The 24,688-nt window shown below is 39.3% G+C and overlaps 2 protein-coding genes across 2 annotated transcripts; one reads left to right on the top strand and one right to left on the bottom strand.

Annotated features, from left to right (window-relative positions):
- The first annotated feature begins 6,342 nt into the window (after positions 1 to 6,342).
- Positions 6,343 to 11,828, top strand: ndufa4l2a (NDUFA4 mitochondrial complex associated like 2a). The gene is made up of 4 exons (XM_085344661.1): positions 6,343 to 6,475; positions 9,777 to 9,862; positions 10,565 to 10,625; positions 10,725 to 11,828. Exons 1-4 carry the CDS (start codon positions 6,431 to 6,433, stop codon positions 10,779 to 10,781), a joined length of 249 nt encoding a protein of 82 aa, XP_085200787.1. The 5' UTR covers positions 6,343 to 6,430; the 3' UTR covers positions 10,782 to 11,828.
- Positions 11,829 to 16,726: 4,898 nt separating this feature from the next.
- LOC146610500 (serine hydroxymethyltransferase, mitochondrial-like) lies at positions 16,727 to 24,493 on the bottom strand. Its single transcript, XM_085345715.1, has 12 exons — positions 24,388 to 24,493; positions 23,217 to 23,420; positions 21,411 to 21,490; positions 20,587 to 20,787; positions 20,339 to 20,420; positions 20,110 to 20,232; positions 19,787 to 19,926; positions 19,490 to 19,652; positions 19,228 to 19,327; positions 18,661 to 18,816; positions 18,218 to 18,325; positions 16,727 to 17,968 (listed from the first exon to the last, which is right to left on the bottom strand). The coding sequence occupies exons 1-12, from the start codon at positions 24,418 to 24,420 to the stop codon at positions 17,841 to 17,843; spliced, it is 1,518 nt and encodes a 505-aa protein (XP_085201841.1). The 5' UTR covers positions 24,421 to 24,493; the 3' UTR covers positions 16,727 to 17,840.
- Between the last annotated feature and the right edge of the window lie 195 nt (positions 24,494 to 24,688).

Genomic DNA, 24,688 nt, shown 5'->3' with positions numbered 1-24,688 from the left:
GCTGTCTTGAATAAGACTTCCCCTCCATTAATGCAAGCTCCTATAAGCACCCACAGTTACAGTTTACAATTAAAATTCACTTTGGTTTTCTGCAGAAACCTTTTAAAATTCAGTTAACATTGCAAAAGGTGATTTAAATGAGCCTAAAAGGGTAAAAAAAGAAGTGATATGATTGTTCCAACATGATGATCTAACCCTGGTTTTCTGGCTGATAGTTCAGAGGCTTCCCACAGATGCTTGATTAGATGTCACCTGGGCAGTTTGGAGTCAAAGTCTACAACCTGATTTTTGCCGTGTTCCTTGATCCTTTCTTGAGCACTTCCTGCAGTGTAACAGGATTCCCTAGTGGATCCCCGTCTACTTGATCTGCAAGTTTAGATGGTGTGTGTCAAAAATATGAATGCAAAGACTCAAGGTTTCCCTGCAGACGATTGCACTATAAGAAAGTGACCTGTCTGCGCTTATAATCTGTGGGTATGACTCATATTTTTGCTAAATAAACATTTAATGTGGTCAATCAAAGTAAAAACACATTGACATCATGAATTTAAATCCATTACTCCATTAAAAATTCTATCATGTACCACTGTCTCGAGTTTCCTGACTCCCAGAACGGGACTTCAATGATTCATCTTCAACGGACATGTTGGCTGCCGTCCAACCAGAGAAGCTTTATGTAGATGCTATACAATAACATCAACATTTGGAGCTGACTGACCCTGACACAGCTGGTATTTCCTGCACTGACAGAGAACATGGACAGTCTGTGAGTAGATAAAATTACTGTAAGGATAGTGTACTTAAAATCATTTGGAGTATTTATGCACAAGAACAGAGGCTATTGCAAGCTCATATTCATACTATTGACAAAGGAGCCATATAGTAACCGACTTCAAAAGCACAAATAAGCAGTGTTGGGTAAGTTACTTTAAAATAGTAACTTAGTTACATTACTAGTTACTTCTCTCAAAAGTAACTCAGTTACTTCAAGTTACTCGTTACTTTCAAAGTAACTAGTTACTAGGGAAAGTAACTTTGGTTTTACTCATAATTCTCTTGTTAATGTATTGCTTCCATAACTTTGCCAGTCTTCTAGCTTGCTTACTTGCCACAAGTGCACTGTGCCACCTACCAATAGAAAGGAAAAGATAATGTGCATATTTCCACTAGAGAAATCCCACGCCTGGACCGTCATTGACTGCTGCCATGATTCTAGCCTACGTCACAGTGTCATGTGCGCCTTTTACATCAACACAAAAACTGCAGTCGTGGTGCTTTGATTGTACTCAGAACTCGGAAATTCTGCCTTCTGAATAGGAAGATGTAGGCAACACCAGACTGCAGATGAGCTGCATACAGGGCTGGACTGGGACAGAAAATTGTCCCGGGCATTTTGACTAGAGACCGGCCCACCATTATAGGAAAAATCATAAAGCCTTTGAATGAAAATAAACACTGTTGTGACAGTGATGTACACTGTTTTGATGGTATATATGCATCAATCTATCAATCGTTTGTTGTAAGATTCAGATTATTATTTTTTAAAAGATAGACATTTTAAATGAGAATAAGAAAGAAAAGTATTTCTTTGTGCCCCCCTCTCCCTGTTAATGCCCTACCTGGCCCCCTGGCAACACTTTGCTAGACCCGCCCCTGCACAGTTACCAGCTGTCAGCTACGTAGAAAAGGATCCTGGTGTTATTTGTCTCTCAGAAACAGTTCATAACATCAACTCATTCATGTCACCTAAAAGGTAAACCTGTTTCTCCATCACCTGTTCAGCTCTGATGATTCAGTAAGGACATCTCCTGGTTTCATCTTCATGTTTCCCTCTCACCAGATAACCAAACCAAATCATGACCAGCATCTTTTTTGCAGCTGTGGCTCCAGCAAACATCAGCTGATACTAGAAATTAATATTAAATAAATTCTAACAACAGCTGATCAAGCTTAAAAGTGCTGCTGTTGTTTAGCGCGACATCCGCTGGTTTCCTCTTTCGGCGCAAAGTGAGCGATAAACAAACAAGAGAGCCGATCAGCTGATCACTGATCAGTTTTCATGATTGAAGTAGAAACGGGAGAGGGAGGGGGGAGAATGAAAGAAGAAGAGGCAGCTGTGCAGCAAAGACACAGAATAACTCCAGCTTTGTGCCTTTTCCACTGTAGCTGAATTACGGGACAAACTGTTCCTTTTCACCTCAATAAGAAACGCGTAATATTTTCTCTGAATACCAGACGGGATGGTTGGCAACTCTAATAACTTATGAACAAAATAAAGTTCAACATCATTAACTTCATAGCACCATCCAGCTGTATAGAAACTCCGTCATGCTAGCTAGCACGCAGTACGGAAAAAGTCAGCACAACGAAAATAAACTCCACCTAAACTCGGTTTATATCTGACCCAGAGAGACTGCAGGTCATAACTTCTTACCTGAAGTTCAGTTCACACTTGGACCGGCGGCCGCCTCGGGTCTCTTTTCCTTCTGCGTCCCTTTTCCTTCATCCACCTGCTGCCTCCACCACTTGCTAATGTTACTGAATCTGTGGAAGCTCCGCGATAGCCACCACATGAAGTAACGAGTAACGAGCCAATCTAAATCCCAGTAACGAGTAACGCGTTCCTGATTTTGGCATAATAACTAGTTACCGTGCTCGTTACCACAATAATAACGTAATTACTGTAACGCGTTACTTAATAACGCGTTAGTCCCAACACTGCAAATAAGTAACCTTTAAAGAAGATTCCAGCTGTTTAAGCCACTTCTCTGTTGCCCGTGAATATGTTATTCAAGGAACTGTGTGATGCAAAAGTAGAATTTTTATCTACTTAAAAATCTTAAAGGCTTTTTTTGTTTGAAAATACTATATATTTTTCACAGAGGAAAGTTGGCTGTGCTGCAGGAACACTTTGAGAAGTTTGTGGATGTTTTAAAACAGTTTTTTGCTCAGTGAAAACCTGTCACTTTTTTCACACCTTTGTAAGTGACTTGAACTGAACTACAAACTTTCCAGAGTCGCCTTTGAAGGCAAAAGTAGGCCATGCTTTTATACTAAAAAAGGTATTTGGAATCTGTCTCCTCATCAGCTGTAAAACGCTCGCTGGGTATATACTGATTATCGTTGTCATTTGCCTCTCTGACTGCGCAGCCTTGAAGGGAAATTTAAACACAGACATAAAAGCTTTATCTCAGTGCGAACACGTAATCTCACATGGATCAGAAAAGAGGTCAGAGACACACTTTTATCCCTCGGGGCTGTACCCTGCATCCTCGGGGTGTGGACGGCCAGAAAACTAGTTCCAGCTGATCCCTATAGCTGTTTATCTTTAAGAAACAGAAATGACAGTTACGGCTATACGTCAGCAACACTCAGCACTTTTACATCAGACAAGCACAACATGTCACAGAGTCACAAATGAAGTGTGAAAACAAAAATAGTGTGAGCCTCACTACTGAAGCAGTTTTTAACAGTTTTGAAAGTTTGCTCATCTGCAGCCATTATGTTTATTTTAACACAATGCCAAAGAGGAAAGGAGTCAACAACAATGTTTAAAAAGCAATTGTTGCTCATCAATCAGGAAAGGGTTTTAAGTCAATTTCCAAACAGTGGGAAGTCTGTCATTCTACAGTGAGAATGCTCAGCATATTCTCCCCAAGGTCAGGCTGTTCAACCCCAAACCAAAACCAACAAACCAACCAACTAACCAACTAACCAACCAACCAACCAACCAATACCAACCCAACCCAACCCAACCCAGCCAATCAATCAATCAATCAATCAATCAATCAATCAATCAATCAATCAATCAATCAATCAATCAATCAATCAATCAGACCCAAGAGATACATCTCTGACTCTACAGGGCTCAGTTTGCATTTTAAATATTAAAGTTTGTGACAGCATAATTAGAAAAACACTGAATAAGTGTGGTTTGCTTGGAAGGGTTGTCAGGAGAAAGTCTCTACTCTCCAAATCAACTTCTGGAACAATGTCTTAATAATAAACAGCACCATTTTTGTCAAAAACCAAATAACATGTCAGCACAAACACCTCATATCAACAGCCAAGCATGGTGGTGGAGGGGTGATGATTTAGGCTTGTTTTGCAGCCACTGGATCTTGGGCACCTTGCAGTCATTGCACCTCTGTATACAATATATATATTGTATATAATATATAAGTATTCTACAGTCAGATGTGAGGCTATCTGTCCAACAGCTAAAGCTAAAGAAGCAATAAAGGTGCTGCAATGATCCAGTCAAAGTCCAGACCTCAACATGACTGAAATGCTGTACCGGGACCTTAAGAGAGATGTGTATAAAAGAATGAGGATATATTTAAAAAACCCAACACAGTCATATTTCTCATTTTTAACCCCCTTTTAGCATTTACAATTTAAAACCCCAAACCTAATTTAGACGCTTTCATTATTATAAAGCTGATGTTGGAGAGTTTTTCAGATATTAGCCGTCTGGCTTCTCCTAATTATAACTCAACTAAAAGAGATTTGCATTGCGATACTCAAAACACCAAAAAATAAATAAATAAAAAATACATTTGATAAACTCTCTTCCAAATCTTGATGTGAGCAGATTTATACAGGTTCATTTGTTTTATACAGTCCAAATCAACTAGCTGGAGAACTGTGCTAGACACTAAAACCATTGAAGTTTTTTCAAAAATTATTTATTCATAATTAATTTATATTCTACAGTTTTTTGTTTGTTAACCACTTAACTTTTGCCCCCGAAAGGAAGACAAGTCCACAGAGTGTGAAAAGATTGATGTTTCCACAACATCAGCAGCACAGGCACTGAACGCACAGTCTCTTTGAGAGTAGTTCCAGGCACTCATTTGCAATTTGCAAAAGGTCTGACTACCACACACACACACACACACACACACACACACACACACACACACACACACACACACACACACACACACACACACACACACACACACAGGAGGGACCATGGCCCTGTCTCACTCTGGGATTCATTACCTTTTGCAGGCACCTTGTCTGAGGCCGATGAAGTCATTATAATGAATCTCTGCTGTTATGAAAAACCTTGTCGGTCTAGCTGTGCAAATGATCCATTTTCATTTGTAAGAAGAAAAAAAAGGCTAAAATAGTATTTAAAAAATTAAAACGTGTAGACAGAAAATTATTTAAACCTGTTTTAACCACAGCACTCATCATGTCGACTTTTATTATGCTGCTTTATTATCTAGCACAGACATCTGGGACAACACATCTGTGGAGTTGAAAGTGAGGCCATCGTTTATTAAATTGAGTTGTATTTGTTTTCACTTCTAATTAAATTGAAGTGCAGTGAATCAGAGACACGGGTCCATTAGGCAGACTGGGACTGGGACATTTTCTTTTGATGACCAAAGGCAGCGTGCATTTTACGCGAGCGAGCACGTACGTTAGCGGCTCTACTTCTATCATCGTCAATCAGTGCAATAACCCTTTAAAACGCAACAGTGTAGCTGATAAGCGTTGTCGCCCTGACCTCTGCTCATTGATGGTTTTACCTTTATTTAATCACAGCAACGGCCGTAATGTGAAGGGTACGTGTTACTTCTGGTGTTCAGACTAAACTGGGTTATGTTTGCTTTTTAGATTTTCCTTTTTTTTTAGATGGCTTAAACTGTGTTGCCACATTTCACACACTTGGTGTGCATCTAGCTCTCTGACTGTGCTGAAATAAAGCAAACATGCTGGTTGAGCATCCTTGACTTTGGTTGCCAAGTCAAGCCCAGAGAATCTGCTGCTAAAGAGCACGCAATATGGACACATCGCAAAAGCGCATTTCATTAAGATTGTGTAAATTGTATTTTAGCAACAATCAAACGAACATTTGGTTAACTTAATTATTCAGGATCAAAACACGCTCACGCAAGAATGATCCTCATTCAGGACTTGGGTCTTCTCTTTGTGGATCTGACAAGGGTCCATATTCCCTAATGGCATTTAAAAGGACACAGCGTTCAAATGGTTTTCCATTTCCTTTAGTCAGCTCCCAAATGACCGACAAGTCTTTAAACACAGTGAGGGAAATGGTAGAGAAAACGCCTCTGAGGTCTGAGACAACCCTACTTCTTTTAATTGAATGGCCTGATAGCATCAAATGTCTCTTTTCTGGATATCAAATAACGGTTTACTGGGGCGAAACTTTTCCGTTTAAATACAAACTATTAACCAGTGTCCAGCACAGTGTAATTACCCAACAGGGGAACAGCAGTGGCTGTAATCAGATGTAAAACGACCTCCTCCTCTCTCTCCTCCTTCTCCCGCCTCTCCCAGCAACAGGTCTACATCCCGTCTGGGCTCGGCTGTGCAAAGCTTGTGTTTGCTGTGAACAAAGGCCTGAATTCATTTCTTTTCATGCATTGTTCCTGATTTACTGTAAACTGGAGCAATGATGTTTCGGGCAGCAGTCGAGCATGCTAAGAAGCACCCCGGTGTAAGTAATCTTTTAAATTCTCGATCAGTTTTTAGGTGTTTCAAATTTTGATAAGCCATGTCCAGCTTCTTTTAACATGTAACTTACATTTTAATAGAAATCCATCAACTGCTCTGCATTTCTGAAATTTTGCTTAGTGTGTTGAAATTATTCAAACATGCTTCACTGAATGAAACAAAACCAAAGCTGCACTAGAAACTCAGTTTGTCACTAGCGAGGTTGGATAAACACTTGAATCCTAGGATGGTTCTTTTTTTTCAGCTCGTTAAAATAGTATTAAACCCACAGGTTTATATATATATTGGTTTAGACTATGCTCAAAGAAAATATTGCCCAATGTTAACAATTGCTGCACATAACTGATTTGATTCTAGTGCCTGTATTAACGCAAACTTCATGACATCCTAAGTAGTGTATGTATGTAACAGGTAAATGAACTGGTTAAAGCAGCAGGTCTGTTTAGAAGTCTAATTTTGTCTCATCTAATCTTATCTTAGCTCTGTTTCAGTCTGTTAAATTGCTCCAGTTGCTCGTTTCAAAATCAAGCTGAACTGAGAAGCTTAAGACATCAAAAACACATCAGCGACTTCCGCAAACCCCTTAAATCTAAACTGACAAAAATCTAAGCAGTTCACAAATGTTTAGTAAGAAATTTTTAAATTTGAGTTGTCCCTACAGGGCAGGGGATTATTTTTGCAGTTTTTAACCGGCTCTGCTGTCAGAGAGGGGAGTGACAGAGTTTTAACTTCTTCTCACTGGCCTCCCAGGAGAAGGGAAGAGAGAGAGAAGCAGCGGGGAAGAAATCCGTATGAGACTCTACCAGCGCTCCGTGATGTGGTCTATCATCCTGACAGGCAGAGATACTGAGAGACAGACTCTAAGGGAGAGGGAGGGAAGAGCTGCAGGAGGCAAATCCCTGTGAGACTCTACAACCCTCCTTGATCAAGTTACAACAAACAGAAAGAAGGAGAGACTGAAAGGCTGTTAGAGAGAGTCCGAAACTCTGAGCCCCACAGACAGAGAATGAGCCAGATGAATGCATCGTTGGTCAGATGGGAAAGTAGATCGAGAGTCAGGGAGACAGACAGAGAGGAGATGGAACCAGTGATTAAAACCAGAATGAGACAGACAGATAGGTGGTGGCAGCACTAAGACAAAGACAGACTGAGGGTCAGTTATACAGACTGTGTCCAAAAATACACTTTTCACAAGTGTGTGAATGTCAGAAAATTCTTGTACCCGAAAAAAAATGGCACATGGAAATCCAGCATGTGAAGTTCCTTAGAATCAGTGATCACTAACCTCTTAATAAATACCTTTGTGCATCTGTGGCTTCGTAAAAATGAAAAACACTTGCAGCAGTGCTAATGTGGACCAGGAAGACAAGGCACAGTTGCCATATTGGAAATAAATAATATGGCATGCTGCACACTATTTCTTTCAACTATCCAAAAAATAAGCAGGCAAGTGCTTCTTACTTGGCACAAAGATTAACTGTGAAAATTGGTGTTTCAGTGACGGCTCAGGCAGTGTAAAGCTCATTGCATAAAGTCAGTCTCCACGGGGGATGTCAGAGCAGAAAAATCGCTGCTTGCAAAGTAAAGCTTTTCCAGAGGACTTGGAATTAGGTCTAATCAACAGTGGCAGCACATTGTTTTGGTGGAGTGAACCAAAACACATTGTTTTATTGGACCAGATGGAGTTCAGCAGGTTTGGTGTGCCAGCTGTAAAACACGGAGGTGAGGGTGGGTTTATGTAGTACTAAATCACACATTATGAAAATAATAATAAAAAAATACAGAAACTTTTCTTCTTTTACTGTATTTTTTGTGTTGTTTTACACTCAGTGCATCAAATTTGAATTTTATTTACAGCATTAAACTAGAATTAAACAGTTTTATCTTAAACAAATATTTATTTGTTTGTCATTTTATTTACGTCATATAATTTGAAATAACAAGAAAATTCTGCAAAAGCAGCAGCAAAAGTTTTTTTTTTTAAAGAAGTTACTGACAGAGAAGTCAGAAGTACAAAATTTCCCTCTGAGATTTAATTATATAAAACACGCACAGACATGCGCCAGATGTGTGTCAGCACGTTCACTGGGATGATGCAGGGTGACGGAGCAACAGCAGGCCAAGACTCAATCCCCTGAGCTTCAGTGGGCCAGCTGCTCAGATCACCTCTGTTACAGCAGATATTAAGTATAGACTCAGTTTTAAATCGAGTGTCTGTTTTTGAATAAATGATGCTATTGCTTAAGGCTGACAGCTAATTTAGAAGAAAGTTTCTCACAGCTGAATAAGTTGGCTCACATCGCGCCTCACTTTAGCTTAAAAAAAAGATGTGCCGCATCTGTCTTGAAATTCAAGGAATGTGCTTTTTCTTACTGAGACATTCGACTTGCAGACTGTCAGGAGTCACGAGGCTGAAGATGATGCAGTGCTGGAAAGGACTAACAGCTTCCCATCGTGATAATAGTTATTTAACAACCTTTAACATTTCTGTTTTTTGTGACCGACAAATCTGGATTTTCTTTTTTATTCTCAGTCATGGAGGTGGGGATTTAACACACTTGGATGCTGTGATGACAAATCTGAAAATGACAGGTTAGCTGAAGTGTAAAATAAATAAATAAATGAATAAGAAGATTTGGCTTCACCAAGAAGAATCATCAAGCGTCACCAGTGAACTTCTATGCCAAAAGAAAGAACAACGCAGCCCACATGTTCCCTAAAAGTAACATACAAAGAGACAAGTTATACTACCCTTCCTGTTATTGTGCACATGGTAACAATGGATTTTTGTGAATATATTCAGGGTGGTATGAGTTTATCTTGAATAAGGACTGCAGAATGACAAATAAATAAAAATGAAAAATCAGCCGAAATAGAAATAATGCTCCAAACGATCATTTGAAGGGAGTAAATGCCAGCTCTGTTTTTCTAAATCACATAAGACAAACAAACTGCTGCTGGCAGAAAAATATCCAGATTACTTCTCTGTATATCAGCCCTGGATGTGGCAGTCCCTGGGGTCTTCATCTGTCTTCAGGGTGGTCTACGATGCATCTGGCTGAAATGTATTTTATCAGCTTTCCTGAGTTTCCTGAGCTCTTTCTTTTTAAGTCAAACGTCCATTATGTTAAAACAAAACAGCATCTTGGCCTTGCAGCAAAAGGTACAGCTGCCAATACACCAGTGAAGAGTGTGGTGCAGATTAGCATGTAGGCGTAAATGTGTTGTCTTTTATGGTTTAAGTGTAAAATATGTGTAGAAGCCTAATTCTTATTTTTCTGTAGCTCATCCCCCAGTTCTTCTTCATTTGTTTGGGAATGGGCGGAGCATCCGTGTATCTGATCCGGCTGGCCAGAGGACCCCATGTTACGTAAGCACACATAAATTTCTGACTTTTGATCACGTGTGAGAACTTTTTAAAAACATAATTTAATTGTTCGTTATCATTACTGTTTTTCAACTGACAAAAAACAACAAGCTAAAAGTCATTATCCCACCATCTTTTAATGAAATGTGTCACAGCTGGGAGACCCTGTGTTTCCTCAGGTTCGCACATCTGTTTAGTTTTGTTTTCACTTTAATTGCATGCAACTTCCAAAGAGCAACCAGTCCCCACCTACTGGATGATCACAGATGGACTCCAAACAGAGAAAGGACTTAGCCGTCCTTCTGTGATAGGCTTGATTTCACCCTGAAATGCACATTTGTTAAAATTTATTCAAAGGCGTGCGGAGAGGAGATGAATAAATGTTTCACATTCTAAGTGGAGGGATTTGTTTCAGGATGGTTTCTGTCACACGGAGTCCTGCCTACTCTTATCCTTTTTGCTTGGACTTTCTCTTCTCCTGCTGTTTCCCAAGCGCTTGATATAAGAAACTCCAACAACAGCAGACATGGCTAAATGCTTTTTACAAGACCTCACGGGATGGAGCACTGTCTTGTTGTTTCTTTAGCTTCTTTCTTATTCTATTTACCAGTTGAACAAAGCGGGGATGAAACAAAAAAGCTCTCAGGAGAGAGCTTGATTAACTTTTCATCAGATTTAATCATTTAATTTTCTCTGTGTCTTCAGCTGGGACAAGACCAACAACCCAGAGCCATGGAATAAACTTGACCCGACTTACCAGTACAAGGTAAGGCAGCACATGAACTCTAATCTGACTGTGTTTTACTGTCGATTGATTGTTAAATCAACGTACACAAACACAGTCTTTTTCTACTTTCCCCCCCAGTTTGTGGCCATCACCACAGACTACAAAAACCTGAAGAAAGAGGGACCTGACTTCTGAGTCTCACAAACCAGAGTGTAATTAAAAAACAAAAAAACCCCATAAAGGATGACAGATCCTGATCTTGGGTCAGACTCATCCCCCCTGCCCTTCCTATACTCAAGAAAAAAAAATTCTTTGGCCTCATAAAAATGAATAATTTTGTGTAAAATGCATCTGAAATAATCATTAAGAAAACATACTTGGTATAAACTGATAAACTGAATGTAAATAAATCAAGAATCCAGAAATAATTACTTGTGTAATAAAATCACATGGAATATTTACATCTAGTCAAGTTACTTATAGTTAGCATTTTGGACATAAATATTATAAATACGCTGCAGACGGGGGAAACAGAGTCCAGATCAGGATGCGCCTTTAGTGTCTCTGATTCTGTGTGATGTTTGCAGAGCTGCTGGTGACCTGGTTAATGTGACCGGGATTGTCGGTCAATCAATCCTGAAGGCCCATATGCATGATAGAAAAACAGGCTTGTTTCCACATATATGCACAAACTCAGCCTTTATCATATGTCTGGCAACACATTGCTGGCACCGGAACAATGGTTTTGCATGTTCAGACAATTGTAATCACAAATACAAGCCCATCATATTGGTCTGTTTAAGAAGGTTTCATGGTATTCAAATATTTATATGTAAACACACGAGTAGTATATGAAAATATAGTCAGGGTTGGGTAGATCTGTTTTATGTGTTGGACAGAAATCAACTGAGTTGCCTTTAATAAGAAGAAAAAGTCAACTATTCTATATCTAGAAATGATTGATCATAAAAGTAAAATGAGGAGATGAAGCCTGTAAATGCTTTGTACTGCTTTTTGCTGTGGTTTTCACTTCCTGAAGGTTGTATTTCAAACTTCTGTATACACTCTTCCTCTGTTGCTGATTTTTTTGTTTTCCTCATTATTTGTGCAAGTGAGGAGCTTTAATTGCACCAGCTTTTCATAACATGACACTGGCCTGCTGTGCTGCATCACAGTGAAGGTCATATTAGTGTGACCAGACTGCATGTATTCCTTCATAACTGTCATATGATTGTAGGTTTAGCAGCCACTAAATTCAGCGATGACTGTGTAAGTTATGAAAAAAGATGAGATGCATCAACTTTGCTGAATTCTTTCAATAAATAAAGTGTTATTTGTGTTTAGAAGAGCCTTTGTTGTCACTCTGCACTTTCCAGCGCATACACAGGTGACTTTCGTCAAACACCTGCACCGAACGGAGCCAGATACCGATCTTTTTCCACACCTACGCATTCAGTAACTCTGATGGAACCGATCCATCTGTTGGCAATGCAGCTGTCACTCTGCAGCCTGATTAGTGTTTTTACAACTGCATTTAATGTGTGTGGTTGCATTTTGTATTTGTGTTTATCCGTGTGTACCAGTGTGTGTGACAGGAGCTCACCGTCTTTGATGAATGACAGCCAAGGCAGGACGCTCAACAGTCCTCCCCCTGAAAGACTTTGATGTATAACCTGTGCACGTGTCCTACACACACCATCTTATTTTCCATTAATATATAGGACATGAAAAAGTCTTAATTTACCTCTCGTTTCTTTGTGTTTTGCTGGGAATAGGTGCAAACATACATAAAATATAAAAACAGTCTGCACAGTTCTTCCAAGCTAGTCAATATCTGGTATGACCACCTTTGTTCTTCAACACAGACTGAACTGTTTTAGGCAGCTTTCCAATAATTTCTTTTAGTAGTCTTCAGGAATCGTTCTCTCCTTCTCTTGAAGGGCATCCAAAGCTCTTCTTTGGATGGTTGGTCCCTTTTGGTTTGTTCTCTGTCAAGATGATTGGCCTCCCCAGATACCTTCAGTAATGTTGAGGTCAATGGGGAGGCCAATACATTGTGTGTTTTTCTATCCAGGTATGCTTTTACTGTACTGGCAACATATTTGGGATCATGCTGAAAAATGAAGCTGCTGACAATCAGGTGGGTTCTACATTGTACTGCATGATAGACCAAAATCTGACGATACCTTTCTTGTACAAGATCCCCCAAAACTCTGACTGATATGCATCTCCAAACTATAACAGAGCTCCACTGTTTTTTACAGATGGCTGTAAACACTCACTGTTGTCGTTCAGGTCCTGTGCCAGGTCTTTGCTGGATTTACTTTCCTGTTTTTTAAGGACATGACTATCAGATACTGTTTACCTGCCGACCACTTCTTCTTTTGTCCTCCTCTTGTCCATTTCCTTCACAATTTTGAAGGCATATCGCACAGCAGGCTGAGATATTCCAAGTTTTCAGCTAATAGCTATTTTTGAATCACCTCGTTGGTGCAGAAATACTATTTTATGCCTGTCAAACTTTGAGAAATGGGAACAAATTAGTTGTTTCTGAGACAGGCTGCTAGTAAAGTTCCTAACAATTGCCAAGTTTCCTGTTATGTGTAGATACAACATTGGTTCATCCTGTGAGTTAGGTGCATTTTTTACACATGAATAATTCATATGTCAGTATTAAGTCACTTAATAAATAGAAGACTGGACTAAAACTGAGTGAAAAAGCAGCCAATGTCCAAAGAAAAAATCTGAAAGATCTTCAGAAAGCTTGGAGCACTGTTGCTCAAGACAACTTTAAAAGATTACAGGAAAGCCTGGCTCTTTGGAAGCAAAATATAAAGAAATTAAATTACATTAGCTTACACATAAATCACAATGACTTAATCTAAAACAAGGTAATACATTTAGTATGCTTTCCATATTGCAAACAGAAGCAATTTTTGTTCAGTTAAATAAACTTTCTTGGGCTTCTGCATCACCGAATATGCTAAATATGCTAAAACAAAACCAAGTAATCTTACAATCAACAAGAACAATGAAAAAAAAAAAGGAATAAACACACAATAAAACCACAATTTTCACATTTAATTGGAATATTGGATGTTTTTGCACAGTGTAAAGTGCAGCATTAAAGTATTAAGAATATTCATATTCACATCTGTCTCCTAAAGTAGTGGATGGTGGGTGAACAAACATACAGACTGAAATATAAACAGGAAAAAAACAAATTCAGATTTTAGGCTCATGCGGAACGCCTCTTCATCTCTACTTTATGTATGTTTGTTGTTTTTTATAAGCAGAGAAAAGTAAAATGAACACAAACTGAAGGAACGTTTAGGAGAACGCCCTTCTTACTCAAGCGTACACGAATTACAAACGTGATCGTTTTTGGGGGCGGATCTCTTGGTGTTTTGGCTGAAGGTCAGTCTCATTTATAAAAAAGATAATTTTACAAACAGTCAAACAAACAAAAAAATACCATCTGAAAGAAGAATAGTGAACATCAAAAAATTCTCCTCCTTGTGAACATCACAAGGACGGCTGTGGCAGTAAGGAGAGCTAGGACGACAGAACATGAGGGGGTCAAACGGTTTCGCGCAAACCCACAGGAGCTGTCAGGTCATGAGAAAGAGGCACGGAGATGAAGCAGATGAGCTGTTATTTTTGTGTTGTGGTCCTCCGTGTGTGCATGTGTCTGTGCGTCCTTGGGTTTGTTTGTGTGTCTTTTCTGACGACAGAGCTGAGAACATCCCTGACCTTTAACCTGTGAATCTGCTGCCTGGTCTCTGTGGAGGGCACACATTCCTCTGGCAGAAACTGAAGCAATGAACTTCATCCAAAACACTGGAAGACACGACTGACTCAAAACAAGTCCATTCAGTTTGTTGGTAAATTAAATATTTAATGCTCCAATAGGCAGCAGCAGCGCTTCGTGTTTGATGCTAATTTAGTGCTGCTTTACAAAGCACTCAGTGTCTCAGGGGAAATCCTCACAGAATAATAAATAAATACATCAAAAATGAAATATCCTCTCAGCCCAGAGAGACAGAAAGAGGAGGCAAGCTCTTTTTATGTGTCTATGGGGGGTAAAGATGTTACTGCAGAGAAACAGTGGGAGAGGAAGCTTTTAAATAAACAAAAATGGAAGGTCTGAAGGTTTAATAAAGATAGTCAAGGATTCTGGTGTTACATAATGCTCTCATCTTGTCAAGTATTTTATAAGGTGTCAGTGTTTACTAGAATTATGCAACGACATAAGGCAACAGTATTTCTAAAATAAATAACAATGATAATAATATATATTTTTATAGGTGCCTTTAAAACACTCAATGACGCCTTAATATAAATTAAATAACAACTTTTATGTTTATCTATGTTAACATCCTGGTTGCTTTTGTCACGAGCAGCTATGGTGATGTGTCCAGCACCTTGTGAGTCTGTGTGTAACGCTGTTAAACACGGTTCTGTGGGAATACAAAAAGTAAAAGGAACTACTAGTTTTGGATGCTGTGGCAGGGGTTAATGGACACAGACCGTGTGTAAAAACTGGATGTAGTGTCTGATTCGAAGAGGCTGCATACCTGAGGGATGCTGCTCTACTGCTCCTTTGATCCATGTCCTCAGTAAATAATTTCCTGATGAGTTTATGGTTTCAACTGCTAATTTCAGGTCTTAATTATTAAAACATAAACTTTCTTTTTTAATTCACGGTCCCACAATGAGGCTTTTAGGATAACCCTAATCTGTAATTCACCTGTCACTGTCATATAGGCCTACAGTTTCACTCAGTTTCCCAGTCACGTTCCGTGCCATGCTCATTATGTCAAATTTCCAAAAGCTAGGATAGGACTTCAAAATTGCTGCTTTACTGCAAGATCTGTTGAACCAAGAAATCACTTAAATAGAAACTGTTTGACAAAGTGAAGTAAGCTAAAAGATTTTGCAGATTTCTTTTTTTTTTTTGACGATTCATCCAGGAGGTCAAAAAAGAACCTAGAACAACATCTAAAGATCTGCAGGCCTCACTTGTCTGAGTTAAGATCAGAGTGCATGATTCAACAATAAGAAAAAGACTGGGGACAACAAATTAGGTGAAAATCCAGGCTCAAATTGAGATGCTTTTGCCAACTTCCAAAAGGCGTGACGTGAACAGGGCTATACTTGCTGCTCAAGTGCTGCAAAACTGATGGCACAGCACCTCACGGTGCAAATGGATAATGATCCAAAGCAAGAAGCTGCACAGGTTTCACAAAATAAATAAATGGGATATTCTTCAATGACCAAGTCAGTCACCTGAAGACAAAGCTGAAGGCAGAGAAACCCTCAAACTAGCTGTCGCTGAAGGCAGCTGCAGTAAACACGTAGGAGAGCATCTCAAGGGAGGAAACACAGTATTCTGTGATGTCAGCTTCAAGACTTCATGCAGTCACTGACTGCAAAAGATTTTCATCCCAATATATAAAACAATTCTTGTATTTAAAATTATGTTAGTTTGTCCTAGTACTTTTGAGCTTCAGAAAATGGGCTGTAATGTTCTATAAAAATAGTAGCATGTTAATGTGATACTTCTGTTATTTATTTGAAAGTCTGAACTGCACAGTCAAACCTTAATTTGCTCAGTTGTGGTTTACGGAGACAAAACTACAAAAATAATTTTTGTTCCTCCAACAAATTTTGGACCCAATCATATCATGAAATACCTTATTCAATAGAAAAAAATATCAACGTCCAACTGAGAGAGGAAGTCAAACCAAACAATTCAGACATCTAAAGTACTACGGAAACAAATCAAATGATCCAAAGTTGTTTTTTCCTTTTGTGAACCTGAAGCTGTGATCCGCTGACACTGTTTGGGGACTACTTTTTATTTTCTTTTTCTTGACTATTCCCAGAAGTAAACAGTGAGAGGACATGAGCAGAGGAAATTCCAGCAGCTTAACATGGATCAGTGTTTACAGAATCTGAAGATGCTCCTCCCTCTTGGGATAACACACATAAATCATCAACTGCTCGGTGACATGCAACTCAGCAGCAGGTAAAAAAATACATGCAAAAAAACCCCATAGAAAATTTAACATGTAAATATTCAGCATCAGTTTTATTGCAGTTTAAAAGATGCATATTCATGTTATACATTCCTCAGAAATGATTTCTATAGAAGTCAAAGTAAAACTACAAAAGCTACTATTACATTAGACACACACACATACACACAAATCTGAAGCCTTGTTTTGAAACGCCTGTGCTACTTTACTGTTTTCTATTCATGTTAGTGGATCTGTGGATGTAAACTGAACCTGTGCTCAATTCCCAACACAGCTGCTGCAAGTTTCCCAGAGTGCAGAACAAAGCCTGAAGTCAGTAAAAGCTCTAAAGCAGACTTAGCAACCAAATGCCAAAAATACCCGAAAGCACATAAGGGTCCTTCTTGTGTTTGGGCAGCAAACAACAGTCCTGACAAGAAGGCGAAAGCAAATTCCAGAGTGCTGTTAACTCACAATTTAGGTCCATTGCTGTGTACCATTTACACTCTAGTCCTATTGAATACCATTTTTATGAATATAATCACTACTATCCACCTATCACTGCAAGCTAGTAACAAATCAAATCACTTTAGATCCTTTATAGTCAATGTATATAATAAATTGTTCCACTAAATTGATCGCTGATACAATGAAACAGAAGTTAATAGTATCCACTTGAATGTAACTTAGCACAGATTAGCTATAAACTGCAGTGTATGTAGTAGTTATTTATAACACTCTATAAGAACACTGCAGTAGTTTACATTACCTTTTAAAACATACACATTCTCCTATGAAGACATTTTAAATGTCTGCATTAGTACAATGTTATACATAATGAATGTTTACATGCTACTTAGAAATGCAGAGTTAGAACTGAAGAAGTCTCTTGGAGCTGAGCTGAGAAGCTGAGTTGCTTTCTTTCCAACCTCCTTAGAGTCATTTTTTAACGAGTTGTGACTTTTATCATTTATTTTTAATGCATTCACCTCACCTGGCATTTCTGTCCATATCAATATCTGTTACTATGTTACATTTTTCAGCTCAGCTGGTAATTTTAATGCTTCCAGTTAATGTAGAAATGCCATGCTGTATTGTTGCACTCTGATCAATTTAAACTGATGTTTGTTTGTTTTTTACCAAATTATTATATTATTATATGCATTATATGTATGTCTAAAAAACAAAACAAAGTGTAACACTCTGCATTACAGCTTGTTTGTCTGAGTTTTTTCTAATGGTCAGTAAATCCCGGCATGGGGAAGGGCCTGGCGAATACCTCCACCCGCTGGCGGAGCTCTGTGATGCGTGACACTGTATCTTGGTCCTCCAGCAGAAATGACTTGAAGCTAGCCAGGTTTCCTGTTTGGAGACAGAAAGGCAAAAAAATTGCATTTATTCTTTTTGCTTGTTTCCTGAACCCTACTCACAGCTAATAAATGATCCACAGTCCTTAGCTGCAAGAGAAATAATGAATGCTGAACACATATTCGAGCACTAGTAATCTATGTAAGCAAACAACATGTCAGCATGGTGAATCTGCTGTACACAAAACCCCAAACACCACCACTCCCACTGGATGAATCACAGGTTTAGACGAAACTCCCTCACCGGTCTTCTTCTTCACGTCCAGTGCAATCTGAATCCCTTCATCAATCAACTCCACAACTTTTTCAAAATCTGCCTCCTTAAACTGCCGAGAGGTCAGAGCTGGAGCTCCTGTAAGAAAGTGACAGATAAAACAATCGTTAGATTAAATGGTTTGATTGTTGTCAATAGTTCATAAAGAGAGGGTTGGTTTGAGGTACATGATGACATACTGAATGATGGTCTGGTGATAAGAACTACAGATACAGTGACATGTAGCAGGAAACACAGACACATCACAGAGTCAGACACTCCGAGAGAGAAGAAAGGGTCTGCTGCCATACGGGCAGAATGACAGAGTGGCTGACAGAGTCTGTCCAAAGTAGCTCCACTCCTGTAACTCTTTCCTAGATTACTAAATTTTGCAACACATTCTGCACAAGCTGCACTTCTATTAAAGCGAGTACCAAGTCGAAGTCCTCCTGGAGTGAGGGCGCTCTTATCTCCAGGACAGGTGTTCTTGTTGGCCGTGATTGACACCAGCTCTAGGACCCTCTCAGCTCGAGCACCATCCATACCACGAGGTCGAAGATCAACCAAAACCAGGTGGTTGTCTGTTCCACCTGAGAAATGGAAGAGGAGGATAGATCTATAAGATCTGTATTTGAGGAAATGTTTCTGATGGTGAAATTCTCATCAAGTCTTTCCTGGAGACAATGAGGAGACGTGCAGCTGCTACAGTAAAATATTACTCACTGTTTTTTTTCCATTCAACTGTCAAGTGAAGCTTAAGTGAACTTTTCCAAAGTTTTAAAAACAGAATGCAAATGAGGCTGAAGCAAATGCAAAGTGATCCAAAAGCAATTGCATCAGGCACTGGAGAGGTAGAAATGCACTGCTCGTATAAATGCTGAGTCTAATTTCATAGTCAGAGAAAGAAAACAAAAGCATTTGTCGTTTATTTTAATTTGTATGAAATAATTTGTTTTTAATGCAAAAATATACAATTTCAACATCATAGACTCACTCAGCACCTGACACCAAAGTGTAGCCTTTCTTAAACAAAGCATTGGCCATGGCTTTGGTGTTCAGCAGCACTTGATGGATGTATCTCTTGAACATGGGAGTGGAAGCCTGCAGAAGCAGAAATCATGTCGTGTGAGAGAATAAGATTGTATTCAGATACTCCAAATCCAGACCTACTCGACCTACGCTGATGTTCTGTCTGAGGATTTCCCCTTTAATTGAATTTGTGGGCTATTATTGAACATTAAAGATTAAAATACACATCTTGACCTGTTTGAGGGCGACAGCCACCCCAGCAATGGCATGGTTGTGAGGTCCTCCCTGAAGTGATGGAAACACAGCAAAGTTCACTCTGTCCTGGAGGTCATAAAGGACTTCCCTGCCTTTCTTATCCACGGACCTCACACCTTTCCGGTAGAAGATCAGGCCAGCCCTGCAGAGCAGAGAAAGGACACCAAATGTGCTTAGCTGGACATGTGCAGAATCACATGTATAAAGCTCTTACCTGAATAGGCAACTATCAACACACTTATTAAAATTAATTCATATTAGGGCTCAGATCCTAACCTTGCTCCACGCAAGGACTTATGGGTGGTGGAAGTCACAAGGTCAGCGTGCTCAAAAGGAGAGGGAACAGCTCCTGCAGCCACCAGGCCACTAATATGAGCCATATCTGCCAGCAGGTAGGCACTCAGCTCCACACACAACTAAAAGACACACAGCTCAACATGAACCCCACAAACCTGAAATCCTGTTACTTTCTCAGCTTTTCTTTAAATGTCCAAGTATCTCATCACGCTTCAGTAACTCAGTAATCTGATTTGTGGTAGAGTTAACAGCTGTTGGAAGTTTCTGAGACACCTTCTCGTAAACATTATTAAATGAAGCACCTTCTTCATGCGAGAGTAGTCGATGAGACGAGCGTAGGCGCTGGTTCCTGCTATGATAAGTCTGGGTCTAAAAAGGCGAGCAGTCTTCTCCAGCTGGTCATAATCTATGAGACCTGTTTGGGGCTGAGGGGGATTCAGGAACAGGGGGTAGAGAGAACAGCTTACACTTTCTTATGTCTTTAAATGGATCACAGGTTTGAAACCTTAATTCTGTTTGAATACTACTTACATCCACTTTGTAAGGCATCGATTCAAAGTAAATAGAGGTGGCTGAGACTCTTTTGTTGTCTGACATGTAGCCGTGGGTAAGGCTGAAATGTGAAGGACAAAATATATAATTATAACAGAGCGCACGTGGGCAGAAGATGAGCAGGTGCAGGGTGGACAAAAAGCTCTGTATAAAATGTTATTATGGGAATGGAAATATCCTCTGCTTGAGCATGTCTAGCATGAATGAACTTTGACATATTGACTCACTGTCCCCCATCAGGCAGATCCAGGCCCATGATGCGGTCATGAGGCTGCAGCACAGAGGTGTAGGCTGCAAAGTTAGCAGGGGATCCAGAGTATGGCTGAACATTAACGCCCCACAGATTGGGATCCAGACCAAAGACCGAGAGCGCTCGCTTCTGACACAGCAGCTCGATCTGGTCGACAATCTCTGCACCTCCGTAGTATCTGACAAAAACAAAAAAAGAAACATAGAATCATCTCATGTTATTGTAACGCACACACTTCATATTGTAATTTATCATATTGTACGATAACTGTATAATTTTGCAACAAATCATGTGTACTGAATCATGCAGTACCCTTATGTATCCTATCACATCTTCAAACTTTGTATTCTGTCATATCATGGGGTGTCGTAATGTATTGTTCCATTTATTTGGCTATATGTTATTGTTTCTTACTGAAACTGTACTATGATGGATAACACTGATCACTGTTGTGTATCACATCAGATTTTATTACATCGTATAGTATCATAGTATTGCTTTCTTTTGCATTCAATCATATCATATTCAACAGACTGTATTGCATCGTATGCTGTCATATCACTCTATATCATGTCACTGTCCTTTAATATACTTTGTGCACTTTTAGTTTGTGTTGAGCTGGATTATATTGCTATATGCTATGTGAACAGCCCTGAATTATGCTGGGAAAAGAAATGCAAACCTTTTTGTTTTAAAGTCCATTTGCCTTTAAATGAAATTTTATAAGCTTCATGTGCTGGCTTCTGAAAATAGTTTTAATGACTAAATCAATATATGTTTAAAGTAGGCGATGCTTATTACCTTTGTCCTGGGTATCCCTCAGAGTATTTGTTGTTCAGACAGGAGCCCTGTGCCTCCAAAGCTGCACGACTGCAGAAGTTCTGGAGGGACAAACAAAAAAGCATCAAAACCTGCAGTAAATTTTTATCTTACTTATATTTTCAGAAGTCTGTCACCAAATATAACCTGTTTTTTTTTTTAACCAGATATAGCTTTTATTTATCTTCAGAAGGACGACTGTTTTGCAAATACTTATTGCAACAAAAATGGAGCAGATGCTTTTAACAGCCTATTGTATAAGCTACAAATGAGCCATATTTGATTATTTAAAGAAATCAGAGTGCATTAGAGGTACTATAGTGATGCTGAGGGCTGAATATAGAAGAATCTAACTAGTACTGAATCCTTGCAAAGTTCAGCACGGTGTCAAATGTCAGAAAAGAGATGGAGCTGCGGAAAAAGGAAATGAATGTAAATGAATTTTTTTCCCTGTCTCAGTCTTTTTTTCTCCCACTCACATTTCAGCTTATCTTCTCTCACTGTCTTTCGCTTTCTCTTTCTCTGTCCTCCTCAGCCGCCCCCTCTGGGTTGTTATTTTACTAAACCTGTCACTGTTCAGGGATCCCTCAATCATTCCAGTGGGGTTTAAAACTAGTCCCCCAAGTGACATAAATCTCTTTCCATGACATTTTCAAACAAATTTCCCACGTGTGGGACTAATAAAGGTTATCTTATCTTATCTTATCTTATTTTGAAACACTATCTTGACACACACAAACACACACAAACACACACATACACGATCGCTCCTCCTTCTCTGTCTCAGCTTTAAATGTGGGGATCAGTGAAAGAAATCAGTGGGGGGAACCTAATGGGATCATTTGACTATGTTCCTGAAGATGAAAAAAAAGCAGGGTCTCTCCTCTGGGAGTTGGCTCAGAGCGGCAAATGACTGATAGCACATGTAAAAGAAGATTAAACCTTTCAGATGTCATCGTGAGTGATAGTTCTGTGGATGCATAATTGGTGGAGAATAAAAGAATAAAAGCTCCCGTCTTTTCCCACAGCTTCCACTTAGTCAAAATAACTGACTTAAAAGGAGTTGGTGGGGTGCATCGGAAATCTCGGTGAATGCTGAAGAAAACAGTAAAATTCTGGAAACTACAACTCTGATGACTTGAGATTTCACTGCTGACAAATGTGCTCCTCTGTGAAGAACAAAACATCTTTCAGCCCAAACTCAGTGGAGTATTTTACTGTAAGTCTGTGGAGTCTGCAGCTCTTTCATGAATTTTGCGTCGCAAAACCGATTTTTATCCTGGCTGACCAAAAAATGAGGTCTTAACGTTAAATGTAAGCCTATAGACTCATTACCCCAGTATTTATTTTTGGCTGACATCATCTATTGAACAATCAAGTAGGAGGAAAATTAAAATTCTTATTTTTTAAATATTGTTCACTATATAAAAAAAGCTGTAAAAATACAGGAAATTCGCATATGACTGTAGTGTTCTTTGCCGGCAATTCTAGTTGCTTTTATTTTATTTTAATTTAACAATGAACAGCACAGTTTACCTGTCACACCTCTTTTTCCAGAACTAATTTTGCACAGAGATTATGTGTGACGCAATACACAGAGCAAACATTTAAACAGCCACTTTTGATTCCCCTCAGCAGCCTGCTGCTGAGGGGAATCATACATATAACGTGTTGTTTTTCCAATCAAGATTTACTGAAGATTTAGCTTTCATGTTTTTCCTCTTTTATTTAATCTCCTTATGGTACTTTGATCACATTTTCTTCTCTTTCATCTAAATGGGGTCTGACCTCTGATGCGATGAGCTCCAGTCCCCGACACTGCCTGTCCTTCTCCTGCTGCAGGAGTCTCCACATCTCTGGGTCATCCTGAGCCAGGCTCTCCTGTCCTGTCCACCCATCGCTGCTGCTGCTGTTGCTGAGGTGTCTTCTGCAAGATTTTGCAGTCATCTGCCTCTGTTGGCCCAAACATGCTGAAGCACTGAGAAAAAGGGGCTGCAGCGTGGGGGGTAGTGGATGAACACACAGGAATGATTTCAGTCACTGAATAAATGTACACTTTTTGAATAATGATTTTAAAGCTGTTCACTAGTAAGCAGCCTGGGGCGACTGTGTTACATTTCTTGCGACCTGCTGTTCTAAACTGCTCAGAGAAGTTAATAAAAACCTCTTGAAGGCACAAATACCAAGTCACGGGGTGCGATGCAACTCTCCATTGTGCTTTAAATGCTCTGCAGAGTGTAAAAAAAAAAGTTTCTGGTGGGGGGTTCTTTTTCATCCTTTGGTGTCTTTTGAAACCCTGATGAAGAGTAAGCCTGTGCACAAATACTTTCATCCCTCAAAATGATAATACTTTGCACTTGGGGTTTGTAAACAAGGGAGTTAGAATAATGTGGCTTTTGATGTTCTAAACAACCCATTAAATGAAAGGCAGTAAAAAAAAAAAACCACAAAACCCCCCCAAATGTGTTATTCAATGGAGCAGTTATGGAAAACCTTGGACTTGAAAAATGTACTGCGTGTGGGCTGGTCAGACATGGAGGGGCTTGTTTGTTGAAACCAGCTTGTGCCTGCATGATAGTTATGCAACTATGTGTTACTTTGGCCTAATAGACAGATTACTGTTGAAGCATAAATATATGTTAAAGTAAGTCTCCTTTCATCTTTTGTATTCGCTGTGTTGAGTATAGTAAGTCTTGCATAAAGTGCAGACTGTGCAGTCAACTTTCTTTCAGCAAAATAAATAAATAAACTGGGACAGCAGTGTGTGTTTCTCTTTTGGACCGAAAAATACAAAGAAAAAATCTTCAAACCAGACATTTTTATCAGGGTTGACGTTTAGTGACAAGCTGGCCTACTTACAGTTATAAGTGACTTATTTACAACTACTCTTACATGCAGAAAAAGGGTCTCCTGAAGCAGATATAAGTGCACGTAATTTAAAAAAACAAAACGTACTCACCTGTAATCTTTGCCTTAACGTCAGAGAGAGCATGTCTGCAACAGTTGAGGGAAAAACAGAAAACTTCCCAGGTGCAAAGGGTGAAAGTAAAATCAGTACTGGATGTAGCCAGATACCGGACGTGTACTTTGTGTCACTGATAATAATGACTACAGTAAATAATCCCTTTCATCTCGCTCTGTGAGTTCTTTGAATAGGAAACTTCCATAAAACAAACAGGCATAGAAACATTTTCATAGTAAAAACATTAGCTGAAGTCAGTCTGTGCTTTAAAAGAAAACCTACATGTGATTCTGTCCTT

The sequence above is a fragment of the Diplotaxodon limnothrissa genome, linkage group LG20 (genome assembly GCF_057381915.1).
Source record: "Diplotaxodon limnothrissa isolate DT_005_m linkage group LG20, D_limnothrissa_male_GT1.1, whole genome shotgun sequence".
NCBI classification, from domain to species: Eukaryota; Metazoa; Chordata; class Actinopteri; order Cichliformes; family Cichlidae; genus Diplotaxodon; species Diplotaxodon limnothrissa.
This window is presented reverse-complemented; position numbering and strand designations above follow the sequence as displayed.

Coding starts and splice junctions, on each gene's coding strand:
- ndufa4l2a (XM_085344661.1), top strand. CDS start 6,431: ATGATGTTTCGGGCAGCAGTCGAGCATGCTAAGAAGCACCCCGGT. Junction 6,476..9,776: donor ATGCTAAGAAGCACCCCGGT/GTAAGTAATCTT, acceptor ATTTTTCTGTAG/CTCATCCCCCAGTTCTTCTT. Junction 10,626..10,724: donor ACCCGACTTACCAGTACAAG/GTAAGGCAGCAC, acceptor TTTCCCCCCCAG/TTTGTGGCCATCACCACAGA.
- LOC146610500 (XM_085345715.1), bottom strand. CDS start 24,420: ATGCTCTCTCTGACGTTAAGGCAAAGATTACAG. Junction 19,927..20,109: donor ACTACTCTCGCATGAAGAAG/GTGCTTCATTTA, acceptor TGTGTCTTTTAG/TTGTGTGTGGAGCTGAGTGC. Junction 17,969..18,217: donor GGACGTGAAGAAGAAGACCG/GTGAGGGAGTTT, acceptor GTCTCCAAACAG/GAAACCTGGCTAGCTTCAAG.